Raw genomic sequence first — 20608 nt, 5'->3', positions numbered from 1 at the left:
GAAATAAGGTGAGGCTTGAAAGTTTTTCTTTTTCTTTTTTTATGATCCCATCTTCCTCATAACTCTTGTTTCTTTTCCACTAAACAAAAGACACTACAGTCAGGAGTAAGGTTTTTTGCTAATTGATTTACTGAAACTTCTTGGCTTGCAAGAATTACAACATATAGCATCTCCTACCCCAATAGTCAGTTAGCTTGCCTGCTTTTAAACATCTGGGTTTTTTCCCCAGATGTTGAGTGTGGGAGTGGGTGACCTGCTGGGTAACTTATGTGTATCTATGTTGTTATTTTGCATTGTGATTTTTAACATTTTATTTTATTATGTAGTCCCTACTGATTTTTACTGTTATTGATGATGTACACTGCCCTGAATTATGTGCAAAGTAGGTTTAATCATTTTTTTTTAAAGAATACAACATATACAGGCATTCCAAGGCAGTCAGGTAACAATGCTAGTTCATAGACATGCTTGCTTGACTAAAAGCAACAATAACCCAGTAGAATCATAGAGTGGAAGAGTCTATAGCGGTCATCTAGTCCAATCCTGAGTTCAGTGCAGGATCCACTGGAGCACTTCTGACATGTGAAATCCAGCCTCTGTTTGAAGATCTCTTGTGGAGAAGAACTCACCATGGCACATGATAGCCTGTTCCACTGGCTGGCAGCTCATACAATCAGGATGTTCTTCCAATGTCTAAGCCTGAACCTCCTTCCTTGTAGTTTTAACTATTGGTTTTGATCCTGCCCTCTGGGGCAGTAGAGCTATATTACACTGCAGCAAGTTGATTAATATTCTATTTTTATGAAATGTTGACTCGGTTCAAAAAGGAAGAATGTAGCAATTTTAATAAATAATAATTATTATACATGTCTTACCTTCTCTCTAAAAAGCCCAAAATGGTTGATAGCCTCATTCCAAAATTAATAAGATTAAGCAGTTAGCATTTTTTCTCTCCAGCACTAAACGGTCTCTAAAGATAGCTTGAGACATAAGTTTGAGAACAGGGAGGGACTTCGTGTGGTTTATTGCTGTTTAACTGTTTTTATGTGCTGATGAGAATGATATATTTCCTTAAGTTGTCATGAACTACAAATTCAGATTTGTGTATTTGATATTACATAACTATCATATCTCACTTATAGTCAAATAGTCTTCCTTTTGCCACCAAAAGGATTACTTACCAAGCAAGTAATCAAGGAGTCTGAGGGAGGAGGAGATGAATTGCAGCTTCAGATTTTGCATATATATTTGTTTTTTCCTCACCAATTTCCTGTCCAATCCTTCTTTTTAGCTTTCTATCTAAAAGGTGAAAGCTTTTCACCTTTCTATCTCAGCTGTGCCTCACTGGTCGTTGCTTGACAAAGTAAATCATGTTTGCTGCGCAATTTTCACCTAGTGGCCAGTTCCTGGACTGGTCTTATTTCAAATTAGGCCACTTATTTGACTTCACACATCCAAGATTAAATTCCTTAGATTGCTTTGTTCTTTGTTTGCTTTCTTGCTCTGTTTGTAGGTGGTTGTTTTCTTTCCTCCTATCCTCAGGCCCTTGTCAAGTTACTAATTTCGGGTAGAATGCATAGAAGTCACAACGACAATTATCTAATTGTCTACTAATTCTGGGAGCAAAATGGCGCTTTTGTTCTAGGAAAGCTAAAAGACTGAACACCATCTTAGCTATTTCATGCAGCTAGGTGGAAAGTTACTGATAGGAACAAAAACAGTTTTGGCACCCCCTTTTGGTTCATTAAGAATGTTTGATGAAGGATTACTGCTGATTTAATCTTGTAAGAGTATCTGTGCTGTACTAGTTTTGTCCAGTATGTTGTTAAATAACTGTGCCTAATTGTCATATGAATTGATTTTGAGCTGCCTTGTAAATACAGTATTATTTATTTATTTATCAAATTTATATGGCTGCCCATCTCACAAGAAGTGTCTCTGGGTGCATACAGCAAAAAAAGTATAAAACAATAATCATGTCAAACAACAGTCATATTAAAAAGTTTTTTTTTTAAAAAAAGCACACACAAGAGATTTGGTCATCAAAAGATTGGGGGATCACAACTATGTCTTCCTGTTCAGAAAGGATGGAAGAAAATAATTACAATTGCATTCATTTGTTAAAATAAGCAATGAAAATGTTCAGTATTCCTTTAAGTCCAAATTACATATTTTGCATCATAAAAATGGCGTACTAAATTGCTTTATCCTTTCTTGTATTTTAATTCATGTATTGTTTATTCCTGTAAATCCTTATGGTTCATACTGTACTCTCATATATTTGGGAATACAGTGGTACCTCGGTTCACGAACTTAATTTGTTCCATGATTCTGGTCGTGAGCTGAATTGGTCGCCAACCGAATCAAATTTTCCCATAAGGTTCAGTGTAAATAAGGTTAATCCGTTCTGAACCATATGTATTTTTTTTTAACCACAAAAATATGAAACAAAGCACAGTACAGTACAGTATGAAGAGAGAGAACACTAACCTTGCTTGAGGCAACACCAAAAAGCTTCACAGCAAGCATCTGTCTGTGAACGCGATCTCGCCTAGAGGAAGCCACGACCACGTGTCAGAGCAGGGAAGATGGCCGTGGGTCGTGTTTGTAACCCGATACGGAGTTCACGAACGGAAGCAAAATTTGTGAACGCTGTGTTTGCGAACCAAATTGTTCATGAACAGAAGCGTTTGTGAACCGAGGTATTACTGTATGCAACAGTTACTAGAGATAATGAAGGCATTTGCCCTTTCCTAGGGTTTTGGTTTTTTTTGTCTGACGTGGAATAGCCTTAATAATTCTAAATATCTTGGTTGTGATGTGCTTTATTCCATGTTTGTTATGTACTATGATTCCAGCATACCTTGCTCCAGTCTCTTTTTAGGAGACAAAGCACAAGCTTTAAAATTAATAAAATATAAATCCATTCCTTGTGAAAATGTACCATTCTTGAATAATATGTTGATTTATGTAGTATTGTTTTAACTGAGCATTCTGGGCAATATTTTGATCCATTTTTGTGTGGGTTCCAGTCAGTTGTAGGAACTGAAATTGCTTTGTGGCTGTGATAAATGGCCTATACTGGGAAAAAAGAGCATTATACTATGAGCCATGATATTCTGGCTTTTCTTGCCTGTCTTTCCTGACTCCCTCTCTCCTCTCCCCTCCACTCCTCCCTTCCCCTCCCCTCCCGATTTGTAGTAGCCAGTCATTAATTTAACAACTGGAAGTAAGACTATGTGTTCCCTCTAGAAAAAGTGTGCCCTGTCTGGATCCCCTGATGAGATGCATGGAGTTAACTCTTCATGGGAGCTTACTTGTCATCCTGGGACTGCTAGTGCTGGTCTCTGTAGAATTGCTGCCAGCAGGAGTGGCAAACAAGTGGGAGAGCCAAGGCTGGATGTACAGCTTGGGGATAAAGCTTCAGCAATAACAATAGCAATAATAGACCAAAGTGGTATTAATCCTTTCAGTGGCCCTTTATGGCCAAGGGGAGTTCACCGAGATGGTCCTGCCCTGCGTTTTTCCCTGAGTCCACAATTGGTGAAGTTGGGTATCTGCCTGTTAGGCCAAATTTGACCTGGCCTTCTGTTTCTGAGAATTGTGAATAATAATTGGAACTGATTGTTATCTAATTTAGGTAACCTCTGTGGGGATATTATCAAAGTGAAAGGTGAGATCTACTCATTTTAACAGACTTATTTGGAACAGTTATACTATCATTTCATACGTGTACTACCAAATGCAAGACTGTATAAGAATCTGTATAATACAGAACTGTTGCTTAACTTTCTTGAATGTTTATTGACAGCAAGAAAAAAGGATGACAGATTCAAGGAAAAAAATGCTACCTAAACTGGAAAAAATGAAAATTGAAGAGAAACCACAAATTTCTTCAGAAAAGACCGAAGGGTAAGGGGGAAAAAAAAAGAATATATAGGCTAATTAATTTTAAAACAAATGTGCTAAAATGTGCTAAAAAGTTCAGAACACTACGGAAAATTGTATTTTTATTAATTTAAAATAACAATTATATCTTTATAATTTGGCATGAGATGATATAATTCTTATTTATTTGTTATTTTATTGAAGTTATCTGAATACTGTGTGCCACTGTTAATATTATAGAAGTTATAATTAAGAGTAACAAGGGAATTCAATACCTGAGGCCTCATGTTGCTGTCCACTGAAATTCGGATGATGAAAGCACTCTGAGAAGATTTATTAGAAAAAGAACAAAGAGAATACAAAATTAAATCAAAAGAACAATTGGTTTCAGAAGGATATACCTTTCAATGGCTTTCCTATATGCAATATAAAGAAAAATTTAAAATTGATAAAAAGGAATTTGGATTTGAACAGAATAAATCGGAATTTGAAATCCAATTATGTGAAACAGATGAACATTTAATAGCAAAAATGTACAAATTATTGTTGAGAGAAAAAATGGTTGAAGAACAAGTTAAAGAATGCATGATTAAATGGGCAAAAAATATTGGTCATAATATACATATGCAGGAATGGGAAAATATGCGGTCTAAAGGATTAAAATTTACTCTGTGTTATACTTTGAAAGAAAATTTCTATAAAATGATGTACCGATGGTATATGACACCCCAAAGACTATCAAATATGTATGGGACAGTTTCCAACGTTTGTTGGAAATGTAATCAACAAGAGGGGTCATTCTACCACATATGTGGTGGACATGCAAAATTGCAAAGAAATTTTGGATTCAAATACAAATGTTGATGCAGAGCATACTACAAACACAGATTCTATTTAAACCAGAATTATTCCTGTTGGGAATAATGGACTTTCAAATAGGAAAACATCTTATTAGAATTACTCAATACATGATTACCGCAGCAAGACTTCTTTATGCACAATTTTGGAAAACCCAGACACTACCAACAATATAAGAATGGTTGTTAAAACTGATGGACATGGCAGAAAATGACAAACTGACTTGCTTATTAAAAGAAAACTCAAACAATTACTACCTTAAAGAATGGAAACCATTGATGGACTATTTGCAAAATGCAGGTGGGGTGAAGCTTACATGGGGATTTGAAGATTAGATTATAAATGTAATGGGATATATTAGACAAAGAATTATTCTTATTTAATGTATTAAAAACTAGCACTTATGATAGTCTTATTATTTCTAAGATCAGAGATAGATTGGAAGCTATCTATTTTTCATACCTTTTCTTCTTTTACGTTACTTCACTTTTTCTTTTCCTTTTCTTTATATTTTGTATTTCAAATTTTGTTTTCTATTTCTAATTTCTATTTTTGGATTTAGCTTGATCTAAGATGTTGACAATTTATGTAGGACAGACAGGCAGCAGGCTTGCAGAGCGCATCCATGAACACCAACTAGCAGTCAGAAGACATGATGAAAACGCCTTAATCACAACACATGGACAGACTTAACCATAGTTTCAACTGGGAAACTGTCAGCATCTTAGACGAAGCTAAATCCAAAATTGTGAGGGAATTCCTGGAAGCTTGGTATTCAGACAAGGCAGCCATCAACAGGCACATAGAGATAAACAACATCTACACACTATTCAAAAGAGACAATAAAAAGGAAAACAAAAGACCAGAACATCTCCTCACCAGCAGTCATCACCCAGATAAGCAGAGATTAACACCAAGATTATCACCAGACATACAATCAAGCAGTAAACAATACCCTAATCAAGGAACTACCAGAGGAAAAAACAAAACCCACACCCCCACCAACATTGACAGGGCATGCCAATGTCCATTGTAGCTCTGAAGACATTACCAAGCCAGGTAACGAAAAGTTTGCAAGAAAACAACCAAGCTCAGAGAACCCCAAGGATTCCACAGTTGAACCCTGAGCTACACATATTCTCTTCTATTGGTAAGATACATGTATTCAAGATTCTATGACCCTCCCTTTTTTTCTTGCAATAAACATGCCTGCTCAGAATTTATGAGAATCGTGCTTTATTGGTTGTGAGCTGCTGTAAAGGACTTGATACTATGGCCAGTATCATTAAAAAGCACTGAAAGGTGTAAAAAATAAATAAGGTCACATCTTCTCCTTTGTTTGTGTTGTAACACAACTCATCTTATGGAAAAGCAAAAAGGCTTCTTAATCTAAAATAGTATTTCCACACATTTGGAGGAGGGTTCTTAATTTAGCAAGTCTATTCTGAGCACAGAATTATGTATAAGTCTCTGCTTCAAGTTGTAAGCATGTGACAGTGGGCCTTTGAGAGTCCCTGCATTAAATTAGACATTTCAGAATATTTCCTGAAAATACTTGTCTGGATGACAATTGCTAAGCTGTAGTTAGGCCTCTGCTAACTACAGCTTAGTTGCTTTGTAGCTTTCTCTTTCTGTCTCTCTCTAAATGTAAATATGTGCACTCGCAAATACACTTGATTATTTCTGAGTGATTTAAATATGTTAACAAGCAGCACTTTATGTTTTGACTGTTTTGCATTAGCTATACCGAACAACATTTTAAAAATCTGTTACAGAATGTAGTCTGTATTTTGAAAAGCGTTTTGCACTTTATTCAAATCAGCTTTTATCTTGAAGAAAAAATACACACAGATTGGGTTTTACATGTGCAAAGCTATGAACTATGGTTTACCAACTATAATGCCTGGGTTCAAATGATACGCTAAGTTCAAACCATATAAGCCACATTCTAGGTAAGCATAATCTGAAGACATTTTTGTATTTTTATGCTAGGAAAACTGAGAAATTACTATGTGAGCTGTGATTTCCTTCTGAGCTTTAAGTAGTCTAGTTGCTATGCCATGATGGTCTAATTATTAATTTGTAATGTGTTTTCTTATAACAGGGCACAGAAACCAGAGTCTGTTTCTGTAAAGCAGAGAGAACATCTGAAAATGAAAGAAGATTTAACTAAAGCTCAGGTAAAGAACAAATATGTGAATAAATGTTTTGTTTGTAGACACACTATCTCCTTTAAAATCTATATAAAAGTATGACATTAAGTTTTATAATATTATTTTGTTCTGTTTCTGTTAATCAGATTATTTTTAAGGCCATTTAAGAAAAATAATGTAGTGAGTTCAGAATAAGAAAAATGGACACAGAATCCAAGACCCAGGTAGAAATTGTTTTAGAAAGATGGGTTAATTACCATATTACTGGAAGCACAGAAGGAGGGCTTATTCATTCAGTCAACTTTTTCTGATTTTATATCAGATAAATATGATTTTAAAAATTCAGAAAGCAACTGGTTGGTAACCCACTCCAATTGATTTATATTCTCTGGGATGTATTGGTGAATTTTTATATATCTTTATAATAGGGAGGGGCAAGGCAAATCTTTAAATTTACAATCTGAATATAAATTAAATATTTAAATATAAATGTAAATTGATATTGACATTGCAGGAAGACATTCAGTCACTTCAGGAAGAGAAGAAAATGCTTGAAGAGAAGCTACAGAAAGCATTACAGGTATTTTGGGGGAGAATCTTCTGGTCCCTTTAGTCAGAGATGTATTCACATGTTTAGGTCTCGTATATTAAGTTGTATTGTCAAATGAAAATTTACTCAAATCAGTATATGAAATTCAGCTCTCATTATTTCCCTGCTATTTCATGGCATGGCTTGATTCTTATGACTAGTTAGGAAGACTGACTATAGGAATTGGCAAAATATGTTAGTCATGGCTTGTGGATTTTGTGATGGACTGGAGACGATTTGGCAGGTCTTTGGAATCCTTCTGAGCTGTAAGTTGGAGTGATAGATGTTCATGATGAGAAACATTAAAACATTCTATAATAAAAAAACATCAACATTGTTAAAAAAGACTAAAAGTTAGCATCTTCAATATTACAAACAGTGTAGCCATCTCAACAATTCTCCAGTTCCTTGGGATCCCCAAGCCTCTTGACACAACCGTGTTTTGAGGGACTTCTGGAAGACTGCCAAGGATGGGACCAGTCTCACCTCGGGGAAATGATGTTCCACAGGGTGGGTGCCATGGCAGAAAAGGCCCATCTCCTGGGTCCTGCCAAATGTAACTCCTTAACAGATGGGACCCACAATATACCTCTTCTACTGGACCTGATGGGACAGGCAGATGTAATCAGGAAGAGGCAGTCCCTCAAATAACCTGGCCCCATGCCCTGAAGGACTTTAAAGGTCAAAAACGGCACTTTGGATTGGACTTGGAAGCAAATTAGCAACCAATGCAGCTAGTGGAGCAGAGGTGCATTGGAGCACACCACCACATTTTGCACCAGCTAAAGCTTATGAATACTCTTCAGGGGCAGCCCCATGTATATCTTATTACAGTAGTCTACTCAGAAAGTGACTAGGGCACGAGTACACCCTCCTAATCCAGAAATTGGTGCAGCTGGTGCACAACATGAAGCTGTACAAAAGTGCTCCTAGCCATGACTGCTACCTGCTCCTTGAGCACGAGTTGCAAGTCCAGGAGGACCCCCAGGTTTTGCACTGGTTCTGGGGCAGTGTAACCCCATCCAGTATCTTAGATGGCAAAGTCCCAGAAACAAGGTCCTAAAAACCAAAGCCATTTAGTTTTGCCAGAGTTCAGCCAAAGCTTGTTGTTCCCCATCCAGGCCCCCACAGCCCCTAGGCACTGGGATAGGACATCAATAGCATCACTCAATTCACCAGGTGTGGAGATATATAATTGAGTATCATCAGCATACTGATGTTTCCTATGGCAACAGATGATCTCACCTAGCAGCTTCATATAGATGTTAAATAGGAGAAGAGAGAGCACCGATCCCTGCAGCACCCCACACAGTAGGGGCCAGGGGCAGGATCTCTGGTATTGATCCCAGAGAAAATACTGTGCTGCCCACCCCCAAACCCCAGAGCTGATCTGGAAGGATACCATGGTTGATGGTATTGAAGGCCGCTGAGAGGTCGTAGAGCAAGGCTGGATACACAACCTTCATCCTGCTGTCACCAGAGATCATCTAAAAGCACAACCAATGCTGTTTCTGTCCTATACCCAGGCTTGAATCCTGACTGAAAGGGGTCCAGATAATCTGCTTCATCCAGATCCTTTGAAGCTGCTGCGTGACCACCTTCTCAACCACCTTCCCCCAAAAGGGGAGGTTAGATACTGGATGAAAGTTTTCCATTATGGTGGGATCCAGTGATGGTTTCTTGAGGAGGGGGTGAACCAGAGGTGGAGGAACAATCCCCTTACCCAAGGAAGAATTCACCATTGCTGGAATCTACCCACACGACACCCCCTGGGTGTCCTGTTTCAGGTCTCAAACTTACGCATGCACACACAGTTGCTAGATGAGAAAAGCAATTTACTCAAGGCTGAGCAGATAATGGCAGACAAGTGAAGGAATGTAAATCAAACAAAGTCTCTTGGCTGGGTAGTTTAGTTTTCAACAAGAGGAGAAGAGAAGTCAAAATCCAGTCAGAAGTTCAGAGAGCCAAGTCAGGTTTGTCAGCCAGTCCAAAGGTCAGAGTTTCATGAGCAAGATTCACAGGAATGACACTCTGGAGCAGGAGATAAGATGATTGTTTCCAATAGAGAAACATGGGTCAGGGCTGCCTCTTAAATCAGGCTGCAGCCAGATAACTTTAATTAGGTTAGTTACTCCCCTGCTTGGCAAGGAGCCTCATTGAGTGTCTTTGTTCTGCTCTGCGCTCTACTCGCTGTGTCTGAGAGCTTGCGGGCCGTGCCTTGTCATCTGAGTGCTCCAGCTATTCTGATGGTGCCTATGTTTGATCAGCCTCAGGTGATTCCTGGCTTGGTGTCTCCTGAGGATGACATTCCACAGGTTCAGCTGGAGCAGCTTTTTCAGAGTCCGAGTCCTTGGCCATGACACCATGCAACTTTAGTTAGCCGGGGGGGCATGGGTCCAAAGAGTAGGTGGCTGAGCTCATAGTCATAAGGACCCTGTCCACTTCCTCAGGCCCAACAGATTCAAACCGTTCCCAGACAAAGGGCAAGACTCCACCTTGGGCATCTCCCCGGGACCTGCAACAAAGCCAGCATCCACTGAGAACGAATTTGAGTGACTGTCTGACAGATGCTGAGCAAATTCTTCTGCATGGTCCTGTAGGGGGATCTCCAAGACCCCTTACCCAAGACGGCATGTGTCATCTGAAACAAGGCCGCTGGATGGCTATCTGCAGACACAATAAGGGCAGAGAAGTATTGTTGCTTCACCACCCTTACCACCACAAGGTAGGCCTTAATAGCCGCTCTAACCCATGTCCAGTTTTCTTGGTCTCTTGTTGAGTGCCAGTGATATGCATTGTTCCATGTTGGACCATTGATGACCTGGAATAGGCCCATGGCTGTCATGGTAGCTATGAACTCCTGAGCTGCCTCAGGCCACACACCCAGAGAAGGGAGATTAAAGTTCCCCAAGACCATAAGTCTGGAGAACTCCACCATTGTTGGTGGAAGTTCCTGAGGCTATTGTGAAGTTTGCTGGGGAGTGTTCATCTTGTCCCTTGTATGTGGCAATGAGACTCAAAGAGATGAGAACATGTGCTTGGTGTTCCACCTTTCAGCGGCTCTGAAGCTTTCCCTCTGTGTTATCTGAAAAACTGATGGTTGGAAGAAGATGGACTTGTGAACTTTGCATAGAGAGGATTTTGGTCCATAGTGCTGAGAGGCCAGTGTCATCTGGGATGCAGCTCTTTGTTTTCCTTCTGGGTAGAAGGTAGGGAGGCAGTGACAATCCTTAATTATTCAATCAGAATAGAAGAAAATCTGGCAGCAAAGGCCCAGCAAGGAACAAGAGGTAAAAAGCAAAATACGCTATTAAAAAAAAAAATCAATATGATTTAGCATGAAGGAGAGGATTATGTCTCTGTCATTGCCATCACATTTTGTGGATGCTGTATTGAGAATTTCAAGTTTAAGGACTATGAAACCTGATGAAGTTGTTAGGAAATGTTATGTATTCTACTTAATTTTTTAAAAATGCAGGAAGTTGAGAAGGCAAAGATTCAGCTTGCTGAAATACCTCCAACTATTCCAGACTGGCAATTCCCTACTTCAGCAGTTGAGGAAGAGGTACCAAAGAAAGGCAAGAAAATGTCAAAAGGGAAAGTTAAAGGAGATGATTTAAGAGAAATCTCTATTAATGGAACAGAAAAAACAATCCCAAAATCGCAAAGAGCTGACACAGGAAAAACTAGTGAAGTACTTTCACAAAAAAGCCAGGAACTGGTTAAACAAAAAGGACCAGCTGGTGTTATGGAAAAGGTTCCAAAACAGACTTCCCAATCTGAAGACACTGAAAAAAAAATGGAAGAATCAAAGAAAATAAAAGCTGAGATGGTAAGCAGTGTTGTTGCTGTTATTGTTGTGATTAAGTTTATTTTTGAATGAATGAATTTAGAGCACATAAGAAAGTAGTTTTTACAGTACCGAAATAATGTACTTCAAATAACATTTTATTTATATTAATAAAGAATATTAGTATTAAATATCAGTATTTACATACAGATGTTGTGTGTAAGAAGTGATGTAAAATTTTTCCTATATAATGGTTTGTACTTTTATGGGTATTCATGCTTTGGAAGCTGAAATCATATCAAAATAATAGATATCTAGGCTTGCACTAACTAAATTTATTGGAAAATTCAGATATTTTTATCTTCCTTTTATAGTTTTCCTTCTTATCTTCTCTAGTTACAGCTTTTTTTCTGCTTACAAGATTTATTTCCATGGGTTATTTGCACCATGTGGCCTCTCCAATCTAAGTAGCCTTCATGGCCTTCCAAAAGTGTCAATTATATAGTACTCCCAATGGGCATTCACTGTGCCTCTTTTAGTTTGAAGAGTATATTTTTGGTACCTGCTTGTATTGTTAGGCATTAACAAACTAAACCAGGAGATTTTGGTCTCCAAGATTATGGACATCTTTTGGGGAAAAGACCACAGATTCTTAGCCTATTGATATTATTTATGTACAGTGGGGCAAAAAAGTATTTAGTCAGCCACCAATTGTGCAAGTTCTCCCACTTAAAAAGATGAGAGAGGCCTGTAATTTTCATCATAGGTATACCTCAACTATGAGAGACAAAATGAGGAAAAATCCAGAAAATCACATTGTCTGATTTTTAAAGAATTTATTTGCAAATCATGGTGGAAAATAAGTATTTGGTCACCTACAAAAAAGCAAGATGTCTGGCTCTCACAGACCTGTAACTATGTCTTTAAGAGGCTCCTCTGTCCTCCACTCGTTACCTGTAGTAATGGCACCTGTTTGACCTTGCTATCAGTATAAAAGACACCTGTCCACAACCTCAAACAGTCACATTCCAAACTCCACTATGGCCAAGACCAAAGAGCTGTGGAAGGACACCAGAAACAAAATTGTAGACCTGCACCAGGCTGGGAAGACTGAATCTGCAATAGGCAAGCAGCTTGGTGTGAAGAAATCAACTGTGGGAGCAATAATTAGAAAATGGAGGACATACAAGACCACTGATAATCTCCCTCGATCTGGGGCTCCATGCAAGATCTCACCCTGTGGGGTCCAAATGATCACAAGAATGGTGAGCAAAAATCCCAGAACCACACAGGGGGACCTAGTGAATAACCTGCAGACAGCTGGGACCAAAGTAACAAAGGCTACCATCAGTAACACACTACGCTGCCAGGGACTCAAATCCTGCAGTGCCAGACGTGTCCCCCTGCTTAAGCCAGTACATGTCCGGGCCTGTCTGAAGTTTGCTAGAGAGCCTTTGGATGATCCAAAAGAGGATTGGGAGAATGTCATATGGTCAGATGAAACCAAGTAGAACGTTTTGGTCTAAACTCAACTCGTCGTGTTTGGAGGAGAGAGAATGCTGAGTTGCATCCAAAGAACACCATACTTACTGTGAAGCATGGGGGTGGAAACATCATGCTTTGGGGCTGTTTTTCTGCAAAGGGACCAGGACGACTGATCCGTGTAAAGGAAAGAATGAATGGGGCCATGTATCGTGAGATTTTGAGTGAACACCTCCTTCCATCAGCAAGGGCATTGAAGATGAAACGTGGCTGGGTCTTTCAGCATGACAATGATCCCAAACACACCACCCAGGCAATGAAGGAGTGGCTTCGTAAGAAGCATTTCAAGGTCCTGGAGTGGCCTAGCCAGTCTCCAGATCTCAACCCCATGGAAAACCTTTGGAGGGAGTTGAAAGTCCGTGTTGCCCAGCGACAGCCCCAAAGCATCACTGTTCTAGAGGAGATCTGCATGGAGGAATGGGCCAAAATACCAGCAACAGTGTGTGAAAACCTTGTGAAGACTTAACAGAAAATGTTTGACCTTTGTCATTGCCAACAAAAGATATATAACAAAGTATTGAAATGAACTTTTGATATTGACCAAATACTTATTTTCCACCATGATTTGCAAATAAATTCTTTAAAAATCAGACAATGTGATTTTCTGGATTTTTTCCCCCATTTTGTCTCTCATAGTTGAGGTATACCTATGATGAAAATTACAGGCCTCTCTCATCTTTTTAAGTGGGAGAACTTGCACAATTGGTGGCTGACTAAATACTTTTTTGCCCCACTGTATTTACTCAGTTTATTAGCCACCCATCTCCCTTTATCCAAGCAACTCTAGGTAGTGTACAAGAAGGTATTACTCTCCTAACCTCTTCTTTAATAACCTCTTCTTATTAAGAAGAAGGAAGAAAAGAAATCCTTCTTTCAAATATCTGAAAATCAAACTTTTAAATTCATTTATAACATTGAATAATTTGATGTATTATGTTCTAAAAACATTTAAATAGGGGAGAAAGCTGAATCCTTAACAGCATTCAAATGGAGGCATCTTATATTAATTTGTTCATAAATAATCAGTACTATAGGATTCAGAATTAATATTCTTTACCAAAATGAAATTTAAAGATCATCTTACAATATTTATTTGGATGAGTAATTGATGATAGTTCATAAGTAGATATGATATATTAAGATAAAGGAGATTTTCCAAACTCCTTGTATGCAGATATGTATAAATTGATTATATTTTTTTCAAAGGTTGATTCCAAAGGTGTGTCAAAACTCAAGGAATCTTCCGAAATGAAGAAACGACGTACAAAGGGGTAAGTATTTAAAGTTGATAAGGTAGTAAAATAGTATCATGAAGTATCATGACTTTAAATAGTGGACAACTGCTTTAGAATCATTTCCAGTAGTAACTAAGTTTTTGCCTCATGCCTAAGAAATATCGTATATAATTTAGTCACTACAGTATACATGTATAGCTCTTATCTGGTATACTATTTAATAATTAGAGTGCTTTTTCCCTGTTATTTGAAATGTTTTTCATCAGGGACTGCCAAGTATATTTTGATACCAGAGGCAAAAATATTCCCTAATTAAGTTCCTTTAATACTTATTTTGAACAACAAATCAAACTTTGACCACAGAGTCATGTTGCTCAGTCTTTCCATTATATCTGTGAAAGATAATTTTAAAGGCTGAAAGTGTACACATTTGTTTAAGCCAGAATTTTATCCCTGAGGTTGTAGCTTCTTTCCAGCTGCACATTATTATTATCTTCTTTACTACACCCAAGAGTGATATGCCCAGAATTCCTCATAGAGTGACAAGTTTCAATTTTTCAGTACTTACTGTAGTTAAGCAATACATTCACATATTTAAATATTAATTCTCTTCTCAATACATAATGATAAAAGTACAGATATTAAACCAAAATGGGACAAAATGCAAATTCAAATCATGGGTATGAAAGTTACTTCAAATTTATTACACTCAGGTATAAAAAATATGACAGACAACATTTCTTAAAAACTGCTGGAATGTCCAATAACGTGAAAAATTGTTTTTGATGAATTTATCACAAGCTCATAAGGTATGCCTGATGTTAAAATACAAGACCACTGATTTGTTTAGGTAGTGTGTTCAGACTCTTTATTCCAAAGTTCTTGTAGGTTATCAATTCTTAGCAATCCTATTCTTCAGTTGCTTAAATAGCTGAATAGCAGATCTGGACTCTGCCAAAAACTTCTATAAATGCCCAATAATTTAGGAGTTTTAGAGGCTGCCAATGTACAAGGTCCAAACTTAGATTAATCAGCAAATACTTTCATTAAATATATTACCACTCAAAATACTAAAAAAAAAAAAAAATCAAAAAGATTTTGTAATGACTCAAAAGCTTTAAAAATATTTAATTATCCTGCTAATTTTTACTGAAGTATAGATAGATAATATTTTTAGATTTGGGGACATTATATATTATATATATACAGTATGAATTTAACATTTTATGTCTGAGATTTTGGCAATTTTTTTTATACAACTTTGTTATTTTATTTTATTTTGAAATAATTTTTATTTATTTTATTTATCGAATTTGTCACCACCCATCTCGTTAAATGACTGGGCGGTTTACAAAACAATTAAAGTCAATTAAAATGATAAAATTACAATAATAAATACAAAATAAAAAGATCCAAAATAATTGGCGATCACTCAGGGAGCGTCATCGAGGCGCTAACCACCCCCAGGATTGGGTAGAGTTGTTATCCCCCCATGCAAGCTGGCAGAGCCAGGTCTTAAATTTTTTCTGGAAGGCTGGTAGGGTAGGGGCCTGCTGTACCTCTGGGGGGAAAATGTTCCAAAGGGTGGGAGCAATGGCAGAGAAGGCTCTCCTCCTGGTCCCCACCAGCTGACATTCTCTTGCTGACGGGACCCGCAACATGCCCTCTCTGCCTGACCGGGTGGGACGGGTTGATGTGACGGGGGAAGACGGTCCCTCAGGTAACCTGGACCCATGCCATGTAGGGCTTTAAGGGTGATAACCAACACTTTCAATTGGACTCAGAAGCAGACTGGGACCCTGTGCAGCTCGCATAGTAAAGGTGTTATATGCACCGTTCTTGGGGCACTCAAAATTATCCGCACGGCTGCATTTTGGACCAGTTGTAGCTTCCAGATACTCTTCAAAGGTAGCCCCATGTAGAGCACATTGCAATAGTCTAGCCTAGAGATGACCAGAGCATGAGCAACTGACCAGAGAGCCTCCTGATCCAGGAAGGGGCGTAACTGGCGTACCACATGAAGGTGGACAAAGGCTCTCCTGGCCACGACTGCCACTTGCTCCTCGAGCAGGAATCATAAGTCCAGGAGGACCCCCAGATTACGCACCAGGTCCGTCCAGGGCAGTGCAACCCCATCCAAAACCAAAGACGGTAAATCCTTGGATACAGAATGGCCTCTTACCAGGGTTCAGCTGAAGCCTGTTGCACCCCATCCAGACCCCCACAGCCTCCAGGCACCGCAAAAGGGTGGTCACGGCTTCACTCACCTCGCCTGGGATGGAGATGTATAACTGGGTATTATTAGCATATTGATGATACCTCATCCCATGATGATGGATGATCTCACCCAGTGGTTTTATGTAGATGTTAAAAAGGAGTGGAGAGAGTACGGAACCCTGGGGCACCCCACAAAGGAGGGGCTGCGAGCTGGACCTCTCGCCCCCAATCAACACCAATTGGGATTGGCCTTGGAGGAAGGAAGAGAACCAGTGCAAAACTATGCCGCCCACTCCCAACTCCCCAAATTGACCCAAAAGGATACCATGATCGATGGTATCGAAAGTCACTGAGAGGTCAAGAAGAGCAAGGATGGATGCACTACCCCCATCCCACTCCCGCCAGAGATCATCTATGAGTGCGACCAATGCCATTTCCATCCTGTATCTGGGCCTGAAACCTGACTGAAAAGGGTCCAGAGAAAACGGAGGGTCCAGAGAAACAGAAAGGGTCCATTTCCTCCAGGATCCTCTGGAGCTCCAACCTTCTCAACCACCTTCCCTAAAAAGGGGAGGTGGGAGACTGGATGAAAATTGTTCAGTATGGTGGGATCCAGTGATGGCTCCTTGAGGAGGGGGTGCACCAGCACCTCCTTAAAGGCAGGTGGAAACACCCCCTCCCTCAAAGGTGAATTCACCATTGCCTGGACCCACCCACATGTCACCTCCTGGGAAGCTTTAACCAGCTAGGAGGGACGTGGATCTAGTTGACAGGTGGTGGCATTGACCATCCAGAGGGCCCTGTCCACTTCCTCAGGTGCAACAGGATCAAACTGTTCTCAGATAACAGGGTAAGGATGTACCTTGGGCATCTCTATAGACCATGCCTCACGCTTGGTATCCAACTGGAACTGGATCCGAGTGATTTTATCCTCCAGATGCCCAGAAGACTCCTCTGCACAGCCCTGTAAATGGGCTACTGAGCCCCCCTTTCCCAAAAGAGATCGGGTGATCTTGAACAGGGCCACCGGGCAGCATTCTGCAGATGCAATAAGAGCGGAGAAATATTGACGTTTTGCCGCTCTTACTGCCACAAGGTAGGCCCTAATAGTGGCTCTAGCTTGTGTTCCATTGGGTTCGGTCCTCGTTTTCCTCCAGCAGCACTCTAGACTTCTTTTAACCCTTTTCAAAACCCTCCTCCGTAAACCACGGGGAGTGTTGGGTTCAATGGGTCAAGAGAGGTTGCATGGGTGCGATCTTGTCCAAGGCCTTGGCCGCTTTCCTTTTCCAGGTAGCGGAATAATAGTTATCAACTTTCATTTTATTTGGAAATAGTAGTTATCAACTTCTTCTCTACCCTTCCCCATTTTAATTAGTATGAGAAGCTCTCTAGTGTATTAATGGGTAGTTTAAGATGTTTGAGTAATTATTGTTCTTTAAGTATCTATGACTTAATAGTGTTAAGGACAGTACATTGCTAGACCTAGCTCAGTTACAGATTTGGTTATAGATTTGAAGTATCTATTATTGCTGAGCAATATCTCAATCTCTCCTTGGCAAAGATTTATTCAAAAGTTAGTGTTTCTAATGCAAGTTACTATGAATGATTTCTAAAGCAATTTTTTATAGTGCAATGGCACTGAAGATTACTGCCTCTTTCATTATGCAGTATATTTTTACATTAAGCTAGTGTTCGCCTTCACAATGAATTCTGCTCTGAACTGTCCTTTTGTGAACTTAGAGCGGTTCTGATATGATAATGCACCTATTTAGATAGATCACAGGCATATTCTTTTTTAAAAATTGGCAGCTTTCAAATAGGTCTTCTTCTAATCTGTGGATCCTTGTTCCATTAACAAAACATGGACTTACATGCACAACTGCGTTACCTTATGTTAGTAAGTAACACAGTTGTTCAAAAGTAGTTCTTCATTCTTATTGCTACATCAGAATAACAAAGAGGAACAATACAAAACTGTCAGCTAGAACTCTAGACCCTAGAAAAGTATATTCCACATGCTGCCTACCAGCATTTCTCTTTGCTGCTTTCTGTTGGACAAGTGAAGATTTAGGATTTCTTTTTCAAGCAGTTAGAGGATTTAGGAAAATCCAAACCTTAAAACAGGAATGAGCAACCTGTGGTGTAAATCCTGTTTTTGCATGATTACTGAAAATTAATGGCACAATTTCCCATCGTTTTGTGGTGGGAAATTGATAAAATATGTAATATAAATCCTAAAATAGTGAAAACTCCGGTTATTTTGGGAAATACTGGTATAAGGTAACATCAGCTGAATTTTTCAAGAAGAAAAGGGATGGTAGAAATGTGATTAACTTCATTATAAGTCTCCATTGGGCTATATTTTTTAGTCAGTGATGTTGAATTTCAGCATTAGCTTTTGGGGTAGTGATGAGATGGCATGGAATAGCAGTTTGTTAATGGGCGAAGGCAGAGAGGACTGTAATGTCAGATTGTCAAGTGAAAGAAAACGGGTCAGACTATTTGTTTACTGATTTATAAGGCCAGCTGTAAATTGCAAATGACCTTAAGTGGCATGCAGAAAGGATTGAAAGCATGTTATAACAATGAACAAGAAAAACAATGAACAACTGCACTGGGGAAATAAAATGTAAAATACCAACACTGAAGCAGAGTCAGGGTCATATGGACCAGATGAAAGGAGCAGCATCAATTCAGTGCTGACTTTACTTCTGGTATTTCTCTCAGCCTGTAATAGTTTAACACACAGTAGATCAACATTGAGATTGCTCTAGATTAAGGTGGTATGTAAAAAAATAACTATCTTCTAAGTTTCAGATGTAATACCTGCTAACAGACGCTTGGGTTATAAATTGGGAAATTTGTTTTTCTCAGTGGTGTCTTCCTGATTTTTAGTTAAAAATAAACGTGGGCTTGATGTCAGAGTGCAGAGAATTGTTTGGGCCTCTCAAACAATTCTGTTCTTCCCTTGAGATATGTACTTCCTGGTAAGATCTTGATTCTGAGTGTTTGTTTCTGGTTCTGGAGAGTTGAAACAGCATGTGAGCTCTATGTATCTATTAGATTTATATCCTGCCTTTATTTTGTAGAACTCCAGGCTGCATCCTATTTTCCCCACTACAACAACCCTGTAAAGGGTTGCAGAGAGAGAATAACTGGCCTCCAGCTGGCTTTCATGCCTAAGAGAGAGCTAAAACTCATGGTCTCACGATTTCTAGTTCAGCACCTTAATTACTACACCAAACTGGTTCTATTAGTATACAGTAGCATGCTGCTAACATTTTTTAAAATCTCAATTGTTTATTATGATTTAGTGTTGTTATTATGATTTAGTGTTACAATTCCCAGACTTCAGATTCTGGGGACATCAGCATCAAGGACTTCATTCTGATAGGACCAATATTGGGCTTTTATTGTGCTTATGTATCAACAGATCATCCTTTAGGTGTGGTAATTTCTGCTGGATAAATTTAGATGGAATTTATTTATTCCACTGTCACAGACAAATCATGACATCATATATTTTAGAGTCTAACTCTAAGCCTATGCAGAATTAGAAGACCAGTCTGGTCTTGGAGATTGATCAATCCAGTATTTCTTGATGGCTTCTAAGGGATTTCCAATTGATATGACTGGTGTTCCTACTAAAGTCAATATGTAGAACATGATCTGAATAGAGATTATCATCAATATAATTTCTCTCAAGTATATTCAGGTAGTCCTTGCTTAACAACTGTCCTGTTTGGCAACTATTCAAAGTTAAAATGGCGCTGAAAAAGTAACTTTATGGCCAGTCCTCATACTTACGACTGTTGCAATGTCCCCACAGTCACATGATTGAGATTCAGGCACTTCACAACTGATAGGTGTTTAGGACCATTGCAGTGTCCTGCGGTCACATGACTGTCATTTGTGTGCGTCATAGCTGGCTTCTGACAAGGAGAGTCAATGGAGAAGCAAGCAGTAAAATCCCAAGTCGTGGTCACGGGATGTTCCACTTGACTGCAGATGATTCGCTTAACGACTGCAATGGAAGTGAGGTCATAAGTCTGTCATGGTCACATGATGTCTCGCTTAACAACCATGTTGTTCCTGGTTTCAACTGTGGTTGTTAAGCGAGGACTACCTGTATTCCTTGACTATATGAGGAAGTTGAAGCAATAAAGCTTTGGGTAACAATGGGATAAATACAAATGAAGACTGATGAAACAGATTAAAGTTCATGTTAGAGTTTTTATAGTGTAGTGATGGCCATTAAAGATAATTCAGAACACTGCTGTTCAGTGGAGTTGTTTCAAGTGATGTCGTGCTTGGTGTGCCCAACCTTGTATGTTGA

General features: G+C 39.0%; 1 protein-coding gene across 1 annotated transcript in view; it reads left to right on the top strand.

The window, feature by feature from the left end:
- The window catches only part of CCDC7 (coiled-coil domain containing 7), a 224060-nt gene that overhangs the window by 53734 nt on the left and 149718 nt on the right, over positions 1–20608 (top strand). Inside the window, exons 13-17 of the mRNA XM_088150109.1 lie at positions 3812–3912; positions 6851–6926; positions 7414–7479; positions 10967–11320; positions 14027–14091. Coding sequence (XP_088006235.1) covers positions 3812–3912; positions 6851–6926; positions 7414–7479; positions 10967–11320; positions 14027–14091 — 662 coding nt within the window. The remainder of the gene's footprint in view (positions 1–3811; positions 3913–6850; positions 6927–7413; positions 7480–10966; positions 11321–14026; positions 14092–20608) is intronic.

This window comes from Python bivittatus, unplaced genomic scaffold, assembly GCF_059951505.1.
Source record: "Python bivittatus isolate LINGU-HERP-01145 unplaced genomic scaffold, Pbiv_v1 ctg000610_np1212, whole genome shotgun sequence".
Lineage (NCBI taxonomy): Eukaryota > Metazoa > Chordata > Lepidosauria > Squamata > Pythonidae > Python > Python bivittatus.
This window is presented reverse-complemented; position numbering and strand designations above follow the sequence as displayed.